Source organism: Lissotriton helveticus, chromosome 7 (assembly GCF_964261635.1).
Source record: "Lissotriton helveticus chromosome 7, aLisHel1.1, whole genome shotgun sequence".
NCBI classification, from domain to species: Eukaryota; Metazoa; Chordata; class Amphibia; order Caudata; family Salamandridae; genus Lissotriton; species Lissotriton helveticus.
The window spans coordinates 794573063-794598969 of record NC_136068.1 but is presented as its reverse complement, the minus strand read 5'-3'; the positions used below and the strand labels follow the sequence as shown (position 1 = coordinate 794598969).

Below are 25907 nucleotides of genomic sequence, written 5' to 3'. Positions count from 1 at the left end.
CAGCTCCTCTACTCCTTGGGAGTTCTTGAGTTTTTATTGAAGGCAGGCGGTCCTCCCAGACTTTGGAGTCATGGCAGCTGCAGGATGAGACATCTTTGGTGCAGGTTCAACTGGGAAAAGCAGATAGTGGGCAGGGGGTGCCAAGTCAGTTGCTCCTCTTCAGTCTTTTGCTTTTGTGGCTCTTCAGTGTCCTTCTTCTTCGTAGGTCATCAGGATCCGATTTCCTGGTTCTGCGGGCTGTCCTAAATACTGAAGTTAGGGGCATTAGGGGAGTATACTGTAGTAGGCAATGAGCTACTTATCCCTGGGGGCAGTATGCCCCCTATTTGACCTCATATTTTGGGAGTGGGCATAACCCTGTACCAGAGTTTCTAAGTTTGCCATCATCAAAATGGCTAACTCTGGAAAGTGGCCTAGACTTCATGTAGCCCACCTTAGAGGTGTTACTGGCCTGAGGGTGGACACGCCTATCTGAGTTGCTAATTTTCTCACCTGTTTAGGTGCCAAAGGGCCCTGGACACAGGGAGTTGGCTTCTTCTCCTTTGAGAGAAGTCAGATTTGCATGTCAAAGGAAACTGTCTCTTTGAAGTACCACTGCCTTGGAATGCTAATCTGCAGGTCATTCTGGGGGCAGGGTGTAAGTATCCTCTGTATGAACAGGCTTGATTTCAAGCCTCCTGAGTGCAACAGTCCTCATCCATGGGGGTCAGAAACTTGTCTCTAATGGCAGGTGGAGAAAACCAGTCAGTCAGAATACCATTAGCTGGTAGGTTGTCATGTGGCACCTCTAAGGTGCCCTTTGTGTGCAAGTAAAAATAAATCCAACTCTGGCATCAGTGTGGGTTTTATTAATATGAGATGTCTGATACCAAACATCCCTATTTTCAGCGAAGCCATCATGTAGCTGGGGAACTCGTTTTCACCAGTGTCCAGCACATGAACTCCATCACCACCCCCTTTTGTATTGCTTTGTTCGCCATAAGTTGGCAGGGTATGCTCAGACGTTGAGTCCCATGCTCACTTTGCCACTGGATTCAAGCAAGCCTGGCTGAAGATGCTGAAATGCCAGAAACCGGTCCTAGGAAGCTCGATTCCGGTCCAGGGAAGGCATGGCTTGGCAGTTCGGGCTGGACTGTTCCCATGAGGCACAGGGTCAGACTGATTTGCATATGGCCATGTCTGAACTGGGGTGGCAGAGTGGGCTAAAGAACAGTGATGGATTAAACCCAGATCTGTTGACTGGGTGTGAGTGTTTGATTGGTTCAGATACTCCGTCCATCAATACCCCCTTTTGTACCGCTTTGTTCGCCATAAGTTGGCAGGGTATGCTCAGACCTTGAGTCCCTTGCTCACTTTGCCACTGGATTCAAGCAAGCCGGGCTGAAGACGGCTGAAATGCCAGAAACCGGTCCTAGGCAGCTTGATTCCGGTCCAGGGAAGGCATGGCTTGGCAGTTCGGGCTGGACTGTTCCCATGAGGCACAGGGTCAGACTGATTTGCATATGGCCATGTCTGAACTGGGGTGGCAGAGTGGGCTAAAGAACGGTGATGAATTAAACCCAGATCTGTTGACTGGGTGTGAGTGTTTAGGATTGGTTCAGATGCTCCGTCCATCACCACCCCCTTTTGTATCGCTATAAATGCCCATAACATAACATATTTTAAAGCTGACATTAAAGATGTCAATGAAAGAAAAAAATCACACTCATTTTTCATTAAGGTATTTTCATGGCAAATTAATTAGCATCTTTGTTATCCTCATTTCATGCTCAAATTCAAGCCCTTTTAATGCACCTGTAGACATAAATAAACCATTAAATGGTAACTCAACACCTAGATGCATATGAGGCAGTATCTAGAAAAACTACACTGATACTTCAGCATAATTTGTACATCTTTCAAAACCTTTTTGCGAACTCCCTTAATATCCGGGTTTCAAGCTCAGGAAACATACCGAAAAGTATCATTACTTTTAATTTCAGCAATACTTTAAACAAATATTCAACACTGTGGAAGCACAACCGGTAAAAGGAATTAATTAAAATGTAATAACTTTACCTTTTTTACCTCATATTTAATGGCAAGCTTCACCCGGCTGAGACTTGGTCGAGGATGTTCAGTCCAGGTTTCCTTACTCACGTCGCCATTCAAGATGGCGTCAACTTCTTCGGTATCTCTGCAGAGATCCAGCACACCCACAACGAAATCCTTGCATTGCATAGATAGTTTCCTATAGTCGTTCTAGAAGAGTGAAAAATACCTAAATCAGTCAAGCTTCTATTGTAGAAATAAATCTTTCATATTGGCAGATGGATTAGGGTCTAATGAATGGGGGCCATGTTAAAAATGAATTGTCAACATATGTTCTGTCAGCATATTGCATCACTAATAACGCAAATAAACAGGTACGTTATTTCTACGCTTTATGCATCTTTGTGAAGTATGACATTGTTTTTGCAGTCATGTAAAATTCTCTGATCCTATATTCGAAAAAGGTTTAAGTGCACAAATGAAATAAATCCCAAAATGTAAATATGACTTTAACTGATACATCTTTATAGGTGAAAGGAATGAGCTCTTGTATAATCGGCACTACGAAATGTCTCGTTTGTTAATTAAAGATATTCGGTGTGATGTAGCTGATGTGTCACTCATGTTTGTGATAAAGAAAAGACTGGCTAAGGCAGTGGTTCCCAAACTTTTTTGACCTGTGGCTCCCCTGACCTAATCGGTAGTTGGCCGTGGCTTCCCACCATTTTTTTACCGGTGGGTGGGTGGGTGGTGTGTACCTCCTGTTATCTTCCTTAAAGTATTTGGGACGCAATGAGGGTATTATATTGGTCGGAATGCTTTAATTATTAATCTCATCCACTGGCAATCACTTTGGCTGCATCCCAATCCATTGTTTTTCCCCCACAGAGTGCCTGGTCCCAAACCCTTATTTATGCCAGCTGCTGCTTTCAGTACCTTTTGGCTGAGACCCGCTCCGAGAAAATGGAACATTGAGTTTGGTCTGTCGTAATCAGTATCCCCTGCCTTATTTTTACACTAAAAAGGTCTGTCCTTCCATCTGTGTGCCCATCTATATCCAAACATATTCAACCATTTGCACACCTATCCACCATATATCCTTCCGTCCATCATTTCACTCATCCATCCCTCCATCCACCCTTTCACTCATCCATCCATTATTCATCTACCCACCCTTTCACCCCATCCATCTGTACAATCATCCATGCATCCACTCTTCCACCCAGCCATCCATTCACTTACTCATCCATCCACCCATTCACTTACTCATCCATTCACCCAGTCATTTATCCTTCCACCCATTCACCCTTTCAGTCATTCATCCTCACTTTCTCTCCATCCCCCTTTCACTTATCCATCCAGCTACCCACCCATTTACTCATCCATTCATGAATACATCCATTGATCCTATTACTCCTCCATTCTTTCACTCATCCAACCATCCGTTCACTCATCCAGCCATCCGTTCTCTCATCCATCCACCCTTTCACTTCACTCATCTATCCATTCTTTTGTCCATCTACCCCCTTTCACTAACTCATCAATCCTTACATCCACCCTTTCATTCATCCACCCATCCATCCTTTCACACACCCATCCACCAATTCACTCGCCCATCAGCTGCCCTTTCACTCATCCAACCATCCTTTCACACACCCATCCACAATTTTACCCATCCATCTACCCTTCCACCCATACATCCATCTATTTACCTTTTCTCTCATCCACACTTCCATTCATTTACTCATCCATCCATCCTTTCTTTCATTATCTATCCATTCCCCCTTTCATTCATGCATTCATCCTTTCATTAATCCATTCAGACATTCATTCACTTATTTACTCACCCACCTTTTCACATTATGAGCTGAGCCTTTGTTTGCAGAGTTGCAGGCAGAAGAGTCCCATCAAGAATTAACTACAGCAAGGGGTGGGCTGGTGGAGAGTTCACTCTGCCCCTGCACATAGGCAGACTGAAAACGTAGAAGTCATACATGATGCACAGTGCCAGGATGTGAGGTTACTGTAACATGGTGTTGTTTCCAGGGCTTTAAGCAGTGTAAAAAAACTGGGGGGTCTCTTCAAAGGGGGTGTTTGACGTAATTAAGAGCGCAGCTTAAAACACCTAGGCTAAAAATCTGCGCTTAGCATAGTGTTCCGCCTCACTGGTATTATGGTGTCTCTGTCATTGCATCCAGATATATAATGCAGCAAGTAGGACTATTGGCTTTGTCAATGGTTGCTAGTTCCTTAAAAAAAAATAAAAGGAGCAACCATGACTTTGTTGAATACAATATTGAAAATACTTCAGTTCTAAAATACAGGACAGTGAGAGAACGATAACCTGTTCTTTTAAACTTATTTTACAGGCTTCTTTGAATGAAGTGTTTTCTAAACGTTGCAGCGTGGGCGTTTTACTTTTTATCATACAGAATTCCCTTCTGTACACTGAGGCAGGAGGAGGCCACCACATGGTGTCACACCCCCAGACTGCCCCATTGTCATTAAGTAAGTGGCAATCAGCCGCATACTGAATGACAATGGGCGGGAGGGGCTGCTCTTTTGCTCCTGGAGGAGTGCGAGGCGCCTCCAGCAGTAGGGGTGAGGCCTCTCACAGGGGAGCAGCGCTGCTCCCTGTGATGGCCAAAATTACAGATAAAAGGCCCGTGGAATTTACGGATGGTGGGTCACCCTAGTGTGCGCGGCGCCCCTGGCACCTCATTACGGCGCACCTGGGCGCCGCGCCGCACAGTTTGGGAACCACAGGGCTAAGGTATATCAAGCCTATTGGACGTTTTGGAAGGGGCGTTCAAAGTCAGAATTGCAAGCTATTTTCAATCTCAGAAATGTTTTTCTGTTGATACAGGGTACACCTATGCATGCACTTTGAGTTAGTCATATGGGGCCACATGTATCAACCAATGTTGCATTCGCAAATGATAAAAATCACTAAATTTGATCATTTGCAAATGCAAAATAGCCTTTCAATATGTATGAAAGACTTTGGCAGTGCATTTTAGGTAAACACAATTTTTTGCGATGGCCTAAATTTGCAACTCTAAATAGAGAATCGCAATTTTCGATTCCCTGAGCACATGTACACATGCATTTCCTACATTCAAACTGGGCATTTGGGAAATGCTATTAACATTGACTTCAAGTCGATGGTAACCATGTGCAATTTCGGAAAATGTAAAAAAATGCATTTTCAAGTGCCATGTAGCACACAAGTGCCCCTAGGGCAGGTGTGGTCTTTACATGTGCACATTGTTTTGGGGGGTGCTTCAGGGGAGCCTTAGGCCCCTGGACACCTTTGGTTTTGCATTTCCTAACTTGCAATTACCAATTTGGTAATTGCAAATTAGGTAATGCAAAACCATTCATACCTATGGGCCTAGGTATGAATGGAGTAGCATTTCCTACTGGCGTTTCCATAATGGTGATTCCGACTCGGTAGGAATCACTATTAGGGAATTGGTATTTTCTTACATACCATTTTACATTCCCTAAATATTGTTACCTAAGATTCGCTAGTTAGGGAATGCAAAATTGAACTTTGATACATTTGGCTCATGCTCTTAATTAGGAATTGCGATCTCCAAATTGCAATTCTTACCTAATCGCAATTAGGATATCGCAATTCCTAATGTAAAAAACTTTTGTACTTTTAAATAGCAAGTCATAGTGGGTACCAAAACGACCTACCTCAGGAATATTAATGAGGTTGGTGGCAGCTTGAGACCCATTAGGAGTGCTAGCCATCACGGGAATGGTGGCCTGCTGGGTCAGCAGATCACCATGTCTGTGACTATTTAAAAAAAAAAAAAAAGCAGTCTTTTTTTATTCATGCAGTCCGTTTTCCTTAAAGAAAACGGGATGCATTTTAAAAAACATAAAATGAAACTTTTAAATTTCATTTTTTAAGAGTAGGCAGTGGTCCATGGTCCACTGGCTGCCCTTTAAAATGTTTTCTTACTTTCTCAAAGGGGAAGAGGTCACTTGAGGACCCTTTTCCCATTTGCGTATTGATTACCACCTTCTTTCAGCAAGCTGTATATTATTTTTTTGTACAACCATTAATGCATACCACTGTGATTTAGTACTTGAAAGTGATGCCCTAAAATTGACTCTTCTAAATACTAAATTGCAAAACCATCATGATTTAGTAACAGGTTACTGTTTCGCAATTTGGCTTCTGTACATTACAAAGTGCATTTTTTGCGTATGCAGACGGCCGATTCTGCGAACTGGGCCATTTGCCACCGCAACAAATATTTGTACATAAAGCACTACATTAATTCACTTTGCTCTCTTCAGGCCATTAAAACAGCCACTCTGCTCAGCGGCTACGCCAGAACAGCCCATCATGATACGGCTCATAGAGTGGCGTAAAAAATGCGCCTTGTTGCGCCATATTTACAAAGTGACACATCTAGGTAGATGTGTCACTTTGTAGACCCCTGCGCCACATTATACCTGCACCAGGTACAATTTATGCAAGGGGGCGTATTGACGCAAAAAAGGGTCGTAGAAGTGACGCAGTGAAATCTATAAGATTTCACTGCGCCACTTCTAGGACACAAATGCGTCACTTTCTTACGCCTGCCTCACAGCAGGCGTAAGACTGACGCAGGCCCTTTCACAACCAGGAACTTGATTTGAATATGGTGGAATCTTGTTTGATTATATGTGTTATTAGTTAAGAAGTGAGTTTTCAGAAATATTGTTGCCATCTCATTCCTCTATTGTTTTTATAATTTCTATTGTTTAATTCCATATATATGTTGTTAGTGTAACTAAATATTAGCCATGGCTACATTTTCCTTTTTTATTGTGATGCCACCTCCTTTGAGCTAGGACTTGGCTGTTTGATCAATCTACCACAGTGAGTCAAAAAGGACTGAGGTACATGCCATCCTTCAGTTTCAAACCAAGGGCCTCATTTATGAGGCTGTGCGTCACTTTTGCGCCGCCGGTGCGTCACTTTTTGGGACACACCAGTGGCGTAAAAAATACGCCATATTTACAAAGTGATGCATCTAGGTAGATCTGTCACTTTGTAAACCCCTGCGCCACATTATACCTGCACCAGGTATAATGTATGCAAGGGGGGCGTATTGACGCAAGAAAGGGTCATGGAAGTGACGCAGTGAAATCTATAAGATTTCACTGCGCCACTTCTAGGACACAAATGCGTCACTTTCTTACGCCTGCCTCACAGCAGGCGTAAGACTGACGCAGGCCCTTTCACATGGGGCTTGCCCCATGTGAAAGGATACATTGCTGGAGTTGCGTCACTTTTGTGACACACTCCAGCAATGCGCCACTTTTGCGCCATACAGATATGTCAGAAATACTGACGTATCTGTAACTCCTTGCGCAATGATGCGTCATATTGTGATGCATCATACTGTCAATATGACGCATCATTGGTGGTGCAAGGAGGGCGCAGTGAAAAGTGACGCATCGCTGTTTTCACGCAGCGATGCGTCACTTTTCATAAATGAGGCCCATAGACTTTCAACTGTGAAAGGCAAGAAGAAAAAGACAAAGGGTAAATAGCACTGGACAGAACACAAATTCTGTGATTTTGATAAAACCTCCAATATGTCAAGTTCAAGAAACCTAACCGGTAGTTGTAATTTTTAGAAGTAATTTGAGATATACCTGAGATTCTACAGTAACATAACTCTCCGGTATTCAACTTCTTTATTAAAATGCTGTTGGGTGGTGTTCATATTATAACATTAAATAAAGATTTTGCAATCTGTAGGTTCGCAACAATTTCCATTAAAGTATGCAGGAGTATAAAATATAAACATGCCTCAATAGAAAGCATGCTAACTCGGTCCACAGAAAATGTGATTAGTCACTGTGTTAATAAATAATCTTCCTGTCCATCGATTGCAGAGGTAGGTTTCAAATGTGTTGTTCAATTAGAATTATTCTGCGTTTGCTCAGTAGAAAGGTTAGGTTTGCCGTAACAACTGTCAGAATATTGCTTGAACACTTTTATTTGTGGCTTCCATTTTCCAATTTGAGGAAAAATACCTTATCTGTGCAATGAACATATTGAATGAAAATGAAAAATGCAGAAGGCAACTGCTCTGCTAACCGTGTCATTGTGATTTGCAGTTGTACATTGTGAAGAGAATCGTTTGAAATTGACATTGGTAAATCATGTGGTCTATTCACAAAGGTATTTCAGTCACAAGTGGAGAATTCTGGGCCATATTACCGACGTTAAGCGATATTTATCGCTAACGATGCTTAGCAACTAATTTTTTACCGCTAAGCATCGTCAGAAATTATCGCAGATAAACCTTGCTATTATCAAGGTTTATCGCAAATGCGATAAAAAACGGCCGCAATGCATGAATATCGCTGAAAAGTCAGCGACATTCATGCATTACCGAGCTAATGCTCTTAGCCATGTTATCCACCTCCCATTGGATAACATGGCTAAGAACTGCTCAGGGCAGGTGTTAGTTTTTGGAGATATTCGCGCTTAGCGCGAATATCTCCAAAAGTTGGTAATAGGAGATAGCGATGTTAGCGACTGTTTCCAGTCGCTAACATCTTGGCACGCCCACTTTGCATGTCATTAGTGATAAATATCACTGACATGCAAAGTGGGGCCCAAGATGGTCGCTATCTCCTACTAGCGGTCGCTAACTGGTGTTAGCGACAGCTAGGTAATAGGGAGATAATTTTATCTCCGCTTTCTTGGCTTTTAAAGCCAAAAAAGCGGAGATAAACCCCCTTGATAATATGCCCCTCTATGCTCTGTAAAAGCCCGCACAGGGGGAGTAGGAGACCTAAGCACGTGTCACATCACATTTTTATCAGTGTGCCTGGAAACCCAAGTCTAGACGTACTACTAGGAATGTTGGTTATTTGGAAAAAATATAATCATGTAGAAATGCAGTTCTCCACCAATTCTATTAAAAAACTATTTTCACTAACAGTCCCCTTTATGTTTTTGATATGTAGTGATTTTTTCTAAAACAGTGAGATACTCATGCATTGTTTTGTCGTGGTGGTTACAACATTGCTGTTGTGATGGGCACTGAAATGAGGTCATTTAGATCATTTGAAGTTTGTGGAGCACAATCCCCAAACCTCTCTTTAGGAACAGAAAATAAACTCATCATAGGTTTCCTTCTATGTAGATTCATGTTGTAGTCAGGTACATCTAAAAACAGGAATCATGGACATCTACGGAAGTTCAGCTTTTCCATGATGACCTTTCCTTTGCTGCTCATTGATCTATGCACTCTGCCGCTGAGTGTTGTAAACACTAAATTTGCACACTAACACCTGCCAATTTTGTCACTAAGGTTAGGTAGACTAACTGGGTATGAAAATATCTATGACATTTTTGAACAACACAACTTATGACTTGGTGGATGTTCAACACTTTCCTAAAGGGAACTCGTAACTCTTCTGTGAGTTACTGTTTACCTAAGTGAATAACTGATGCCTATTCAACAGTTGAGAAAAATCTTGTTTATTGGATCATCTCCAGGCTGAGGAGAAAACCCCTTCATACTAAACATCCTAAACAAACAGAGTGTTCTAGTGCAGAACGGGAAACACAGGTGTACAACAATAGAATAGGCCAACAAATCATCGGGATGCCATGGAGGGAACGTTATAACACTTTGTATGATAATAAAATGACCTACAAACACCCTATATAACACAATAATCCTTCTGCCAATAGGGATTATCCCTACTCCTTTTATAGTAATCATCCCTTTTCCATTATCAATTGAACTTCATGTACCTTCCTTGACCACCTTCAAAGGTTCAATCAAGTTGGGAGGGCATTTGGCCAGTCTGTTCACGGTCCACATCTGACTACTTTTCAATGTGACAACATTCTGTTTGACATTGGCAATGTACAACTTGAAGAATTTACTCTCCCTCCTTTCCAACTGACTATGTCTTTTGATCACCACAACAACTCCTCTCCTCATCCTTTGACCATTCACTCCATGCTTAAATTCATACAATGTTTTGTTTTTCTGTTGATGGTTTTTTAATTTTGTTTTTCTGACATTCCTTTTCATAAAGTACAGAAACCACTCCACTCAACCAACTTATGCAAAGTTTGAACATTGTTGTCTACCCCTAAGAAAAGCAAAAGGGGAAACACCTGTAACCGGGTTCGAGGTTGTGTGGTATGCCGACAACATAGGTTACCCATTTACACAGGCAAGGTGGATAACATCTTTAATTAATCGGTTGACTCTCCTGACCAGGCAATTCGTCCGTGGAAAATATAAGGATGTTTTCTGGTGTATAATGGATAGTTTACAAACAACTCTTTCATGTCATGAGAAGGGAATTGTTTCTATTGTCTAGAACTAATCTATCTGGAACTCATTCGAAAAAAAAATACATCTCTTAAGAAATTAATTAACACACCTGTTGTGGTTTAATTAACATTTTGGTTATAGTTCAATGTGACTGATAATTAACATAAACATGAAGTATTTTGAAACTCCATTTTAGTTAATTGAGCCAATAATGACCAGAGCTAACGTTTTCCATGGTTTTTCAGTAACATGAACAGGGAACAGAGGTGCACAATGGTTATTCTTAGATTTATCACTGTAAGTACAACTGCTGCAATCCTTCACTTTCTACTCTACCTTTATATTCGTTTTGGGGGGCCTATATTTGTACCTAACTGCCCAATTGGCCTTGGGGCCTAATTTGGATCTTGGGTGTCTCATCACTGGACTGCCACAGCGGCGGTCCCAAAACACCATCGACCAGGTGGTGTTCCGTCCGCATTGACAGAGTGTTACCCGCCGTGGTTGTGGCTTAGACGCCACCGATGTGGTGGACTCCTCTGCTGGCGATTAGTACTTGTTGCCATCAGGGCAGCATGATTCCGTTGAGCATATTTAGATCTCACAGTTGAACTGGTGTTGTCCTGGCAGCTGTTTTCCAATGGAGGGATGCCGTTGTGGGATGGGGTCCATAGGTACTATTCCTGTATCCATTAGATGGTTGTAAAATACACAGATCTGATGTCAGTTGGATAATTCCCTTCACCTTCACACCACCAATAAAACACACTCCATATCAGACCATGATCCTTCGCCACTCCACAGCAGCACTACCCATGCAGACGGGCCAGCTACCACTGTGCACACACAAAAAGAGATTAGAAAAGGATGGAGCGACCTGTGGGGGAGGGTTCATCCCCTTATCTACAAGCACCATCTGGATGTCAGGCAGACTGATGTTGGCTCTCCCAGGCCCCCTTCAAATCTGCATCCTTGGGAGGAGGTCTTCAAGATCCTTTTACCTGAAGGCTTGGCAAGATTCACTGGTGGAGTGGACACTGGTGAGTTGAACTTCTCAATGTGTCACTAAACCTAAATCTCCTTTTTGCTTTTAATGTAGCTCCTGCCAATGTGTTTCCCACCTTTTAAAAACACAGAAACCTAGATATATTTGTAGCATATGTTCAATTGTTGGTAGGAATGTGATTTGTAGTATTTAATTTCTCTATTCATTATTAGTATTGATGTCATTTCAAAAAGTTGGCTATATTGATTGACTGCATAGAAAAGTATGTGAGTAAACAAGTGTTTGCAAGATGAGTTCCATGTGTACATTTGCTAAAGTAGTCTTGATTGCCCTGTTCTCATGGACATACAGGGTGCGCTTGTTCTTTTGTAAATACTAAATATATTTGTAGCATATGCTCCTCACTTCTTGGTAGGAATGTGTTTTGTAGTTTCTAAGATTATAGGTCTCAATTTCCATTACATTCCGCATGATGCAATGCTGCTTGTAAGTGTGTCTACACCAGATAACAAGCTTCACATGTGTTTCCTTTTGTAAATGGTATTTTTTTCTTTTACAGCATGGTACCACTAAGAATGGTCAACTTACAATTCAGAAAAGTAATGGCAATCTTACATTGAAATGACAGCAACTGCCAAGATACCTTATTTCTGTTGTGTGAAAATATGATTGCAATGTCATATTTGTTCGTTCTCTGTTTACTTTCATTTATCCACATATGTTAAATGGACAAGTATTCATCAAGTCCTATGTGATGCTCTCTTATGAAATGTGTTTGGGATCAATTGATTATTTTTGTTCATTACTTGTTATCGAATAGACCTAATTTTATATTGTCTCACTAATCAAACTGTGTTGACCTATAAATGTTAAGATATATACTTTGGAATGCTGAATACAAGTGTTGGCCTCCAAAATTGTACTCTGCAATGTTTATTTGATGATCAGTGAAAAAACATCCTTCTAGTAGTGTCTTTGACATATAAGAAGCCTTCTTGGCCTTGGAAGTTTTTTTAAAATTCCTCACCTCAACGGTGATGTGTCCAATTTGTAATATATTTCATGTATACTTTCTAACTGCCATTTTTCATTTTCAGGATATCTGCTCACCTGTTGATGTAAAGTTACTGTGTGGAATTTAAACTGTTTCTATAAATCATTGCAATACCACTGAAAGGAATCGTTCTTTGCCTTTTAGGTTGCTTTAGGTATTGGCTACAAACGTTTTATAAGCATAATCCAGACTTTCACAATTTGGTGTTTTTCATATAGAATAGGCCCAACTGCAAGGGCACACAGCTGCAGATGAGGCAGGCTTCACTGTACCCCAGGATCAAGTCTCCAGGGAGGACTCCGCTGATAGTCTGGAAGAGCAGGAGGGTGCTGGCTCATCTGATCAGCCTGGGTGCACGGCTCGAGTGAGTCTCACCAAGCCTACAGCTACACCTCCCACCCCAGCTGAGACAACACCACAACTGATTGATGCCACCCCTTCCTGTCCCCCAAGCACCAGCAAAACCTTGTTGGTCCCCCCAGTCCTGTTTAGCTACTACCAACTACCATCCAGCCAGGACCCAGTGAGAGTGGGCACACAGTCTCATAGCCACAGGGTAGGGAAGGTAGGGTACATGGGAGGGAAACTATGGGCCAGGACAGTGAAGCCACTAGGATCACTATCACCCAGGCCACCATTGACCGCCTCTTGGGAGCCAACAGTCCAAAGAAATGATGGCCAAGCCACCACCAAGCTCTAGGAGATGAAGCAGCTGCAAAGGGAGCACAATCCCCATCTGGAGAAACACAACTCCAATTTGGTTTCCCTGACTGGGGTGCTTTAGGACATCCTCACCAATGTGCGCATGCTTACCTTGCACCATCTACCCTTTTCTGTGGCCAAACACAATCTTCCCCAACCCAAATATATCTGTGGCAGACACAGAAAGAGAGGCCCTGCCACAGGAGGAACTACCTTCAACCATCCCAGTCGCAGCAGCTATGGATCCCACCCCTGTCCACCCAAATGATCAGCAGGAGAGGTTGGCAAGACATTTACTACCAGAAAGGAACCCTAAACCTAAATTCCTCCAGCGTGTCCCTACCATTCAGTCTGCAGACTACTTATGGGCATATTTACCTTTTCTGATGCCAAGTGTATATTGGACATTCGGCATAAAACAAATCTGGATCCACCGTGATAGTTTCATCTACCATGACTGACAGTTCCATATTTTGTTTGGTTATTTCTTTTCATCCTTTTTCAGTTGTTTTGGTTTTGTGCAATAAAACCACAAAATACCAGCATCAGAAACTGTTGTATTCCTGTTCTCAATTTGTTTTCAGTTCACCTTCTATCATACATTTTATAATGTCAACCAATGCAATGTTTGTCTAGTCCAACATGATTTCTGTGTTGGTAATGTGCCACACAAATGTCCAAAATGACATAAACAAACCACAGGTCAATCACTAGTATTTAATAGAACAGTAACACAGATTTGGTTGTCATAGTACCCCAAAAACATTATGACACATGCATAACCCAAATACCCAGTCTTATTTGCACATATACATTTCCAGACCTTGGCACCATGGAAGAAAGGGATTGATTCTAAAACAGTCAGTTTCAATAGGCAAATTATCATTGATTAAAATCAACAGCTGGAGCCAGATTCACAGGCTCACAACATGAATCCCACATCTAATACACATCTAATACACTAATATACAAAGCATGGCAGTAGTCTATTTGTGGCCACAGGATGATTGAAATAGATTATTCCAGTATCTGGTGGAATATCACAACCAAGTTGCTCTGGTGTGCGACAAGAATTATGTCCTACAATGATGAGACACATCAACAGCTAAATACATTTTACACACAATGAAGATTTAGCCACTGTGAAGGGAGAATATAATGATTTGCAGGAGAATATAATGATTTGCCTCCACCACCACATGTAGTTTGAGCTAATGATGGCATGCACATTGCCTTAGTGGCAAACCGCAGCAGAGATCTAGTTCTATGGAGTCCTCGAATCTTCCAATTAATCAATGTGCAATTTGTCTTGGTACATGATTCGTACACCCAAAGTCTGTGCCTAACTGTCCCAGAATCAACCCATGTTCCCTTTGTAGTAGTAGTAGTAATACTTTATTCGATAAAATGTTTATCATAAAAGTAGACATTCATACAAACATTAGAATTCAACAGTCCAAACAACAACCGGTATTAAAAAGTACAAAATACACTCTATGTTTAAAAAATTACTATATACATTAAAAATATAAAAAGCTAGCAGCATAAAAACATCAAGAAGAGGTGTGAATAAAGTGCGTATATGGTTTTTGATTAAGACATTTGTTTTAACCTGCGCAAGCGTGTCAGCCATGCACTACCCAGAAATGTTGCCACCCCGCAAACCAGAACTAGCGATGAGGAGTCCGTAACGAGAACCCTCAGAGCCATCTTATGACACCTAAGGCCCAGCTCCCTACATACACGTTTTAACCATGTCTTTCTTACTCCCCTGTATGCTGGGCAAGCAAAAAGAAGGTGAGCCACTGACTCCTTCGGGGCAGCACATCCAGGGCAGGATTTATCTAATCGGCTTGAAGCATTCCACCCTGCCGTGATTTCCTTCACCGGCAGGGTCCCAAACCTGAGTTTTAAGTAAAGTGTTCTATCTAGGGGTTTTTGTATATAGTCAAGTAATGATTCAGGTTTCCTAACATACTTGAGCTCTAGAAACCGCTCTGTTACCTCTGCGTAAACCCTCCTCCTGCACCCAATCCCAGTAAAGTTTCTTCATTTCATCCTTTGGGGGTGGTGTTTGGGTGGCCCATGCATCGTTCAAACCTAGCCTTAGGACCAACTGTCTAAGGCTGTTTAGCCACTTGGGGCCCGATGTAGGTAATTCTTATTTACCACCTCTTAAATACCGAATTTTACCGATTCGGTATTTAAGAAGTGGTAAATATGAAGGGGGGAGATGTAGGTATTTCAGAATCTGTAAATACCGAATCGTTAAGATTCGGTATTTACAGATTCTGTAAATACCGAATCGGTATTGCCCATTGATTCCTATGGGCTTTGAAGCCCATAGGAATCAATGGGAAATACAGATTCTGTAATTACAGAATCGGTAAATTCCGATTTTAGCAAGGGTGCAGGGGGTGTCACTTTGACACCCTCTAGCACCCCAAAGACGGGCATGTGAGCCATGTGGCACACAGACATGCCCTAAGGGCATGTCTGTCTGTCACATGGCTAGGTGTGCATGCACACATGTGCATGCACACCTGGATTCGGTATTTTACCACCCAATTGGATTGGGTGGTAAAATACCGAATCTGAAAGGCCTGCGGCACTCAAAGATGTGCTACCTACATGTGCTTTTACAGAATCGGTATTTTTACCGAGTCTGTATTTACCGATTCGGTAATTTTACCGAATCTGTAAATACAGATTCGGTAAAATACCGATTCTGTAAAGCATGCTCCTACATTAGAAAACCCTAATACCGGTCGGAAACGGCCGAAATCGGCCGTTTCCGACCGGTATTAGGGCTCCTACATCTGGCCCTTGATCTTGTTACTCGCACTGAATGAGATTATTTCGTCCAAGGCGGACGCATAGTTTAAAAGCTCTGGGGTCCGCCTCAGACGAACCCAAAAAAGTAGCGGGCGCAGGCGGGCTACGTCTGCTAAGGACCACCTACCCATGTCTTGACGTAATGGTTTTAACGGGGTGGAGGGGGGAAGGGACACCAATTCACGCAGGAATTTGTTATCAGATTTCACCAGGTCAGTTATGTTCTCGAACCCCCACATCTCTACACCATACAGTGCCGAGGGCAATGCTTGGCCTTCATACATCGAGAGGGCAGGGGCTAGAGGTTTACTCATCAACTCTCGCTGCTCCCGAAGGATCACTCCAGAGACACGATTATGATTTTAAAGCATTTTGGTTAGATGGTCCTTCCAATTCATCCGACTATTAACCCTTACCCCCAAATAGTCGAATGAGTCTACCAACTCCAGTGGGGTACCATTAAGGGAGACATTGTTCTTAAATCTCTTGGAAGGGGAGAAGGCCATAAGCTTTGTCTTAGAGGTATTAATAATAAGACCTCTGTCCACACAGAAGGAGCAAAAACGATCTAGCAACCTTTGAAGGCCGGAAGGTGTTTTCGATATCAGGAGGGTGTCGTCCGCGAAGAGCAGGGTGGGAGTTTTTTCCCCCGCCAGGGATGGGGCGTCGGCTGGGTCCTCCCTCAAATGGTCCACCACCCCATTCACGTAGAGGGAGAACAGGGTCGGCGCCATTACACATCCCTGGCGTACTCCTCTCTTCACAGTCACCCTTTCTGTGAGCTGTCCCTGGGAGCCCCATCTGGCCCTTGCATAATTCCCCTCATGTAATTTCATAATGAATTTCAAGAGAGCAGGGGGAAAACCCATTTTTTGTAATACCTCCCATAACTTAGGGCATGGCACTAAATCGAAGCCTGTTTTTAGATCTATAAACGACATGTAGAGGCTACCCTTCCCAATGGTCACGGTCTTCCAATAAATAGCAAAAAAGCAGAAGACCTGATCCATCGTGCCCACCTTTTGTCTAAATCCCGCTTGGAGATGGGAGAGGATATTCTCCTCTTCCATCCAGAACCCGACCCGAGCAATAATAACCCTGCCAACTACTTTCTGAACCACGTCTATCAGACTGCTCGGTCTGTAGTTGGCAGGATCGTCTCTTGCCCCCTTCTTGTACACAGTTACCACCTCAGCTCCCTTCCAAGAGTCCGGCACTGGATGTCCCCTGGAGATTAGGTTCATGATTAGGGAGATGAGGGTTGCCCAGGTTACTGGGTCATTTGACAGAAGGTCTCCAGGGAGCCCATCCGGCCCAGCCACCTTTCCTGGTGTCAGATGTTTAATGGCAGTTTTTACCTCCATAATGGAGAAGGGGTCTTCGGAGGCTATAACTACTCCACCGCCATTCTCATTAACTAGTGGTGGAGGACATAACTCTACTCCTCCACAATACAACTCATAAAAGTGTGAGTACCATTGATGTTCCATAATGTGGTTCGTGATGGGCTCAGCTCCCCTCTCCTAGCTTTATTTATTAAGTTCCAGAATAAGGAAGAGTTCTTCAGCTGGGACGCGGATTTAAGATCCTTCCAGTGTTGTTCTTCCCAGTCACTCTTTGCTTGCACTAAGGACCTGGCATAGTCCTTCCTAGCCGCTCTAACTAGTGAAGGATCTTTTACAAGTAAAGCTGCAGTTAGCGCCTTCCTTTTTGTAGTGCATTGAGCCGAGTACCAGGGGTTGCTAGATTTTACCTGGACTGTCGTGTATTTCTATAGGTTCTGAATCGATCCCCCTATTCCTGACCCTATTCTGGTTAAACTACCTAGCTAGTTAACTAACAGTCAGCCCATGAGGCAAGAAATCCCCCATGATGCAGATACCGTTATCTGACGCAGTCACACTACGGCACAGGAACGTGTTATCTGATTAGGTCATAACGCTTGAGATCTAATTAGACAAGCGACATTCCTCCAGCCCCTGATAAGGCATACGACGTTCTCATAACAAATCAAACCTATGACAACCTGGATAATCCGTGCGGCCATTGTTTTGATTTCACAGAGAACTTTAGTAAAGAATGTGCTAACGAGCAAGTCGTATGACATCTTTATTGACGTACCTATGTCCATCCTTACGTCAATCCCGGCACCTTTAAGGTATAAATATTGCCGACCTTGCCCTATGTAAAACACACGCGTGGTGACAAGACGGAGCAGCCATACTTGCCGAAGCCGAGAGCAGAAGCAGACCCCGCAGGCAGCAGCCCCGCCTTCCTGACGCGCTGAGAGACGCGCTGCTATCTCAAGCCGAGAGACCCAGCACCGGCGCTTCCGGGTAGCCCTCGCAGGCAGCCTGGAATATCGAGAGCAGAGAAAGAGATACCATTCCTCATTCATCCTAAATTCCAGGTACAGAACTGAATAACCCCTCCTAGAGAATTCTTTAGTTATTCACTTGGCAAAAACAAACTTAACTTAAACTGTAACTTTCTATTCCCGCCCACGCATTAGACTTAGGTCAGGTACACGGGGTAGGCGTATTTAGAAACACCAGTTGAGTACGTTTAGTCAAATGTATATGTGTATGTAAATATATTTTAATCATTTTAAAACATCATATGGCTCAGAAACCATATCAATGTTTTTACAGTATTATTTTATACTATTGCTTTTAATGTATGCACTTTACTTAACTATAAGTATTGCAATAATATCGATCCATTTCTCTTGTACGAGAAAAGAGACTGATCAATAAATAACATCTTTTATTGAACACGCCCGTCTCTTCCTTTTCTCTACATTCTGATGAGACTAAGAATGCACGTACTGACTGAGTAAAATAATTGCCTTGTGCTCACACGACTCTCGAGATTGACTCTTGATTAGGGGAGAGCAAAGTTGTCATGTTCTATGGTTGTCAGAAACTAAATCCCTTCTTGTCTAATCAGGGGAGTTAATCCTTCCTTGAACATTCGAGAAAGTTTCTAGCGAACTCTGAGCTTAGCTGGCAAACCCAAAAATTAAGTCTAGTATCGACAGTAGTAGACCTAGTTAACGTCTGGCCTAGGCCTTTACTGCTGTAGGTACTATTCCAATGCGCAGAGCCTATTGGGAAAATAGGAGCTACACTACATGGCGCCCAACGCGTTTGGAAAGGGCGATAAAACTAACGTAAGACATTTAGAGTAACTCAGTCGTGCTTTCTCACTCAGACCCCTTTTCCCAAATACTCCAAAGACGTCTGGAGTGGGTGAAAGGTTATTATATCCTCCAAAACCTCGCAGGAGGGAACTCCTATGTATGGTTCTTGGTCTAGTCAACGTTGAAGGATAAAACAGTTCCAAAATATTGTGCATCTAATCTCTGTTTCCATAAAGAAACCTGATCTGCAAATAAACATAATACCATCCTGTCAGCAAAATGGACAGCGATGAAGAACGAGAGGTTACAAGATTAGCTACTGAAATAGCAGATGCTGATGCTACCATGCAAACAGCAGACCCGGATATAATACTCATCCAGGTCGCCAAAAGGAGATCTATAACCTTAAAACTTATAGAAAATGGACTGACACCTAGAGGTGGCACAGTCATATTCGTAATCGAGGCACACGAATATCGGCAGACAGAGGTATACTATACATGGATACATTTTCCAGCAGCTAATACTATAACAAAGTACTTCCACTATTACAAAGTAGAGGAACCTCCTAATGAGTACACTCCTTTTGAGGAGGTGGAAGTACCACTCAAATTCCAAGAGCATTTGCTCTTATTTGATGGCGCCCTAATACATAACAATCACATTACAAGGCTCGGTCCTTTAGGAAGACCAGGAGCAACGTGGCCGGTCCTAGCCGGATACACACCACATCCAGACATCGAAAGAATGTCTGCAGCAGAGCTGTTAATACAGCTAAAACAACTACTAAAAATTCACAGACAATTAGTTCAGTATGTAATGCAGACTTCAACAATTCAGCCAGCGATTAAACTTCCACAGCTGACCCCTCACCAGGGGAACACAAATAAAATTACACCACAGAACATCCAATCCTGCCTAGGTAAAGTCCCAGCAAAACGGGAACAAATACCATTCTGGTTGGCACAGAAAATTACCCAAATAGAGGCGGTGTTTCCTGACACCACCCCATTAGAAAAACACAGGATTCTGACTATATGTCTCCCAATGGGAATCGCACCACACATTGAGGACTGTGACACTTGGGGTACAGTCTTTGCTTCCATCTACACAAAAACGCACGGTGTTCCATCCATTTCGGTAATACCAGATGTGCTAAAACAAATTCAAGATGAATACGGTCCAGAACCTGCTTTAACTCTTGGTATGAAATTACTGAAAGACTTCAAGCAGGTCTCGGCTATATTACTAGCCAACATAAAGGGTGAAGCAGCAAACGTGGCGATCCGCCAGAGGTTAAAAGAGACAGATATAGCAGACCAACCAGCTGAAATTGCCAGAATCATAGAAAAATCCTATGAAGAACTAGGCAGAGATAGTCTAGGTGGAATACCAGTAAAACCGCAACTGACTACAAGTCCAGAAAAAATGTTTTTTAATAATAATAATAATTCACCAAAAAAGAACTGGGATGGGAACAAACAATCCAATCCTAAAGAAAAGAAATTCCAGTCCAGAGGAAGGTCTCCTAGGCGAAGAGAGAAATCTCCAAACCCGAGACAAAGGTCACCCCAGAGTGAACCCTCTGGGAATAGATATAACCTTAGAAATAGGGATAATATTAAAAAACCTGATAGATATCAAGACATTGATACACGTCCCTCTCAATCTTTTCAGAATTCCTCGCAGAAATCGGAAAGAAGAGGACGATCAGAAGAGCACGCCAAGTCCAAAGACAAGGAACCTGCTCAACTGAAAAAGAAATCACAATTTCCAAAAAAGAAGGTAGCCAGTATCAAGGTAGTTAACAATGCCGAGAATACTGAGGACACAACTGAAAAACGGAGAGTGGGCTCAGACAATGCTAGACAGCGCAGCAGAGGTGAGCATAGCTCGCAAAGTCCTTATGAATCATCTGGAGATAGTGGACACGAATGAATACCTTCAAGTGGAAACTGCAGATACCAGAGTTAGCAAGCCCCACAAAATATACGAGATAACATTACGTATAGAGGGAGATAAGACTAGGAAAATTAGGGGACTATTTTGGGATAACCTCTCCAAAGGCTATGACATCCTTCTAGCTGAAAAAGACTGGCCACCAGAGTTTGTCAGGGAGTGCCCTCATGGCGAAGAAGTAATTATTATTCAGATCAAAGAGAGAGAGAGGACTAGATATGCTAGCCCGTATCCCCTGGATTTATATGTAAGTATCAATGGGGTCTAGCTAACTTTAAGGGGGAGAAAAAGGGGGTGACTCAGGTACGTCAGACAATACAAGGAAAACGCAGTGTTTTCCTTTGAAAGCCCTCACCCACCGACCTAGTCGGTGGCATGCTTCATCATCGGGCCCACCACAGTGGCACCGAATGTGCCCCGGGTGTGCTGCAACGCCAGGAGACTGCGGAGCTGGTATATTGCTGCGTGTGCAGTGATGGGGTGAGAAGTGAAAGTTTAAAAAGCTATACAAGTGGTCCCAGCACCCGAGGGTTAACAAGTGTTTAATAAACTGGGCCTCCGTTAGCTGTTTAAAAAGGCGAGAGGACAAAGTGGAGTGATTAATGATCTCCCATGTCCTGTGTGGTCTACATGTTTCTGCCAGTGCCTTTTCTATTATAAGCTGGCTTTCCTCAGGACCAAAGAGTTAAGTGAAAAGGTGCAAATTAAATAATAAACTAATAAACTATATTAAGTGATTGTGTTTTTTGTTGACTATGTGTCGCGCTCGCTAAGGCGCTATAGCTGTTAGAGGGGGATTCCCTCAAGCTTGTCTACATAAAACACATAGGACAAAGACAAGACGTACAGGGGAGAGTCATGTTAGGTTGGCAGTTTTTAGAACTCATGGTGGCCGGCTCATAGGGTGGTGTACGGCTTAAAACCGGCTAGGGTGAGCTCATAGCGATTGTATGAGGCTAGTGAGAATATAAAAACAACCGTAGGTGGGTAGTGGTGGGCTAAAAAACGAAATCACAAGGTGAGGTACAGGAAAGTACTAGTTCTAGGTCCTCACTCTGTTATTTCTCTGTAAAAAGCCTCATGGGTCGCCTGGCAGAGAAAGAGACCCTGTGGAGATAAATGAGGTTCACAAGGCTGTCTAACCTGTAGGAAAGAAAAGTTTTGGCTTACCCCATGGTGTTGGACAAGCGGTTTTACTCACGAGTAGTTCGGTCTGGTTCCTCCTTGGACCTATTCGTCCTTCTGCGGCGCCCGTTGTGAGCTGAGTGGGCCGCCTCGCTTTCTATTTATATGGTTTTGTGAACTTGGTACACCTGTGCAGGTAAGAAAGAGGGAGGGGTGCGCGGAAAACGCTGTCTCATGTAGAGACTGACTGCGCATGTGCGGAGGAATAGTGCGCGTTGGCAGCGCATGCGCGGTAGACTGCTGTAGTGCATGCGCGGTGGGCTACTGAAGCGCATGCGCTGTGGACTGTTGTGGCGGTATAGGTCTTGCGCATGCGCGGTAGCACGAAGTTCAATCGAACTGAATCTCAGATTTGCCAGTGTTCTATGTAGTGGCAAACTTAGCTATGCAAGCTTCATTTATGTGACTAATTCAGCAAGGGTACGTTACTGTCGGTGGGGACAGGCTTTGAAGGAGAAGAATGGGCTAGGGAGGGGGACGTTCATGTAGGAGCATGATGGCACTGATACATCAAGGGTATTATAGGAGTGTCTATGTGGCCAGACTGTTCCACGGGATGGAATCATTAAGGCCTTTGGTATGGGTGGAAAGACGGTAAATCCAACGTTGTTCCTTTTGTAATAAGAGTTTCTCATCCCTGAGGTTGTCAAATTTCTCAATGACGGTCCACGTGAAGTCATTTGGCGTGTGGTTGTGGGTCAGGAAGTGGTCTGTGAGCTTACTGATGTTTTTCCCACATCTTATTGTGCTTCTATGTTCCGTCATTCTGGTGCGCACTTTCCTGGTCGTCATGCCAACGTACCGGAGGCCACATCTGCAGGTGATGAGGTATACTAGGTTCGAGGAGTTACAGTTCGTAAACTGTCGTTGTGTCCAGGTCTTGCCTGGTTCCAAGCTCAGTGTTTTCGAGGGGGATGTCAGGTGACATACACTGCAGTTATTGCAGGGTTGGTGGCCAGTGATCTTAGGCAAGCCCCATGCATTAGTGATTGTGTTGTCTTTATCTTGAAGTTTGGGGCGCGGCCTTGTACTCACAAGCTGGTCTCTTAGGTTGGTTGCTCTTTTATAAGCAAAGCGAGGCTTTTCCCACTGCCTGGTGCCAGAGTTTATAATTTTCCAATTACGGTGGATGATGTTGGACACTTGGTTAGATGCTGTGTTGTACGTTGTTACACAGGTAAGCACAGGATCTTCTTCGGGTTTTTGGATTGTTTCTAGGAGAGCGTCCCTGTTTTGGTTTCTTGCTCTTTTGCAGGTTTTGTTGATTATCCTAGAGGGATAACCGCGGTCCCTTAGTTTGTGCACTAGGTCACTGGATTGTTGCTAGTAGTCATTTATGTTACTGCAGTTGCGCCTGATGCGCAGAAATTGCCCATAGGGCAGGTTTTCCCTCAGGTGTCGGGGGTGAAAACTATCAAACCTGAGCAGGGAGTTTCTTGCTGTGGGCTTGTAGAAGGTGGTGGTGGAGAGTCCTCCATTCTCTGGTCTGATGTTAAGGTCTAGGAAGGGTAACTCCAGGGGACTACTGGTGCATGTGAAGCGTAGATACGGGTCTAGTTGGTTGACCCATAGCATGAATCTGTCGAGCGACTCCTGGTTACCATTCCAGATTATGAGGATGTCGTCAATGTAGCGACGCCACACTCTGATATTGGTGGTAAAGGGGTTGGTTGGGTGTTGTATGTGTGTCTCCTCGAAGTGGGCCACGTACAGTCCGGCCACACTGGGAGCAAAGACACTGCCCATCGATGTACCATTCGTCTGGAGGTAGAAAGTGCCCTCGTATTCGAAATAGTTCTCTTTGAGAGCTAGTGCTGCGCAGTCTAGGATGAAGCTGCGGGGCGTGTTGTAAGTCCAGGTAGTGTTCATGAGGACATCGTGCAAAACCTTGAGCGTTGCGTCTTGTGGGAGACTAGTGTATAGGGATTCTATGTCTAGTCCCACGAGCAGTTCAGTACTGGGATCAAAGCTGATTTCGTTAATTACATTTAGTAAATGTTTAGTGTCCTTAAGGTAGGCAGGGGTCTTTTGGACTAGGGGGTTAAGGAAAAAATCACAAAAGCGTGATAGCGGTTCTAGCAAGGACTTGATTCCAGACACAATGGGTCTCCCTGGTGGTGGTAAGGTGCCTTTGTGTACTTTGGGGACCGTGTAGAAGTAGGGAGTCTTAATCTCTTTGGGACATAAGTAGTCCGACTCTTGCTGTGATATGTGGTCATGGTCTTTGGCATATTTTACCATTTGCGTGATGGTGGCCTGTAGTTGCTCAGTGGGGTCTCTTTGGAGACGCTTGTAATTCCTGGTGTCACTGAGGAGCCTCTTGCACTCCTGGTCATAGTCTGTCTTGTTCATCAGGACTATACCTCCACCTTTGTCCGCTGGTTTTATGACAAGTTTGGGGTCATGTTGGAGGCGTTGGATCGTGCTTCTGTCTTTGTTGGACAGATTGTTGAAGGTGTCTCTCTGTTGGAGTTGTTCTACTTCTGTGTAGACTGCCTGTTCGAAGGTTAGGATTTCTACCGGGATGCTACCTGGTGGGGGGGTGAAGGTAGATTTCGTCCTCATACCCGTCTCATTGGGTGTGCCTTCCGCTTGTGTGGTGGTGTTATCCTTTTTCTCAAAGAAGGCCTTTAGCTTGAGCTTTCTAAAGAACTCAGCCAATTCTACATGTAATTTAAACATGTCCAGTCTTGGCGTGGGGACAAAGGAGAGGCCCTTGTTCAGTACCTCCACTTCATCTGGTGTGAGTTGTATGTCGGACAGGTTGAACACGAGGGGGGTGGGTGGTGTCACTTGCTGGTTCCCGCTTGTTCCTTGGTTTTGTTTCTCGTGTTGGAGCTCACTGGTTCTGCTTCGGGTTGCCATTGCACTTGGCCTGGGTTCCGTCTCCTGCCCCTGCCTCTCCTGCCCTGGGATAAAAAAGGATATTGCTGCTGTTGATTGCCTTGAAAGAAGGGCATGTTGCCCTGAGGGTACATCTGTGGATATCCGAAGTATGGGGGTGGTAGATGCCCGAAAAGAGGCGGTGGTTGGCCAAAGTTGTGGTTCTGGGGACCTTGCCATGGTTGTTGCCAGTGTTGTCCACGTCTGCCTCTCCCTCTCGGGGTGTTTTGTCCTGAGCTTGAATTGCTTGAGGCGCTTGAGATGGAGCTGTTATCTGAATTGTCAGATGATTTTTTGGCGGGGGTGTAGTCGTCTTCTGAGTACGGGTAGGTTTTAGAATAACTGAATCTCTTCAGGTCCTTTTCAAATTTTTTAATTTTTGTTTGGGTGAGGTAGTCTTTATATTCAGCTATTTCGCGGTTCTGGTCTTCAAGTTTCTTTTTGATCCCTGTCACCGTGGTTTTGAAGTGTGACTCCGTTGCCTGGATTTCAATCATGATTGCGTCTGATAGGCGTTTTGCAGTTTTGATGATAAGGACTAGCCAGTCCCTGGTGCAGTGCCAGGCGATCTGGGCCCAGTCCTTCCGGAATGCTACATCATCTAAGAAGATCCTGGGGGCGTTGGTGACCAGGAGGCCAGTGGGGGCTGTGTTGGTTCGTAGGTATTGTGCCAGGATGACTCCATGTAGAACAGTCCGAATCCTGTTCCTCTTCTTCTCCGTGAGTGAGTCCCAGTCAGTTGATTGGGCTACAGTTGCTGAAATGTTAAAATCTGCCAGGAGTGAG

At 43.7% G+C, this 25907-nt stretch overlaps 1 protein-coding gene across 1 annotated transcript in view; it reads right to left on the bottom strand.

Annotated features, from left to right (window-relative positions):
* The window catches only part of TRPC7 (transient receptor potential cation channel subfamily C member 7), a 1084504-nt gene that overhangs the window by 673387 nt on the left and 385210 nt on the right, over nucleotides 1-25907 (bottom strand). Inside the window, exon 2 of the mRNA XM_078653219.1 lies at nucleotides 2059-2241. Within this exon, the coding sequence (XP_078509345.1) occupies nucleotides 2059-2241 (183 nt within the window). The remainder of the gene's footprint in view (nucleotides 1-2058; nucleotides 2242-25907) is intronic.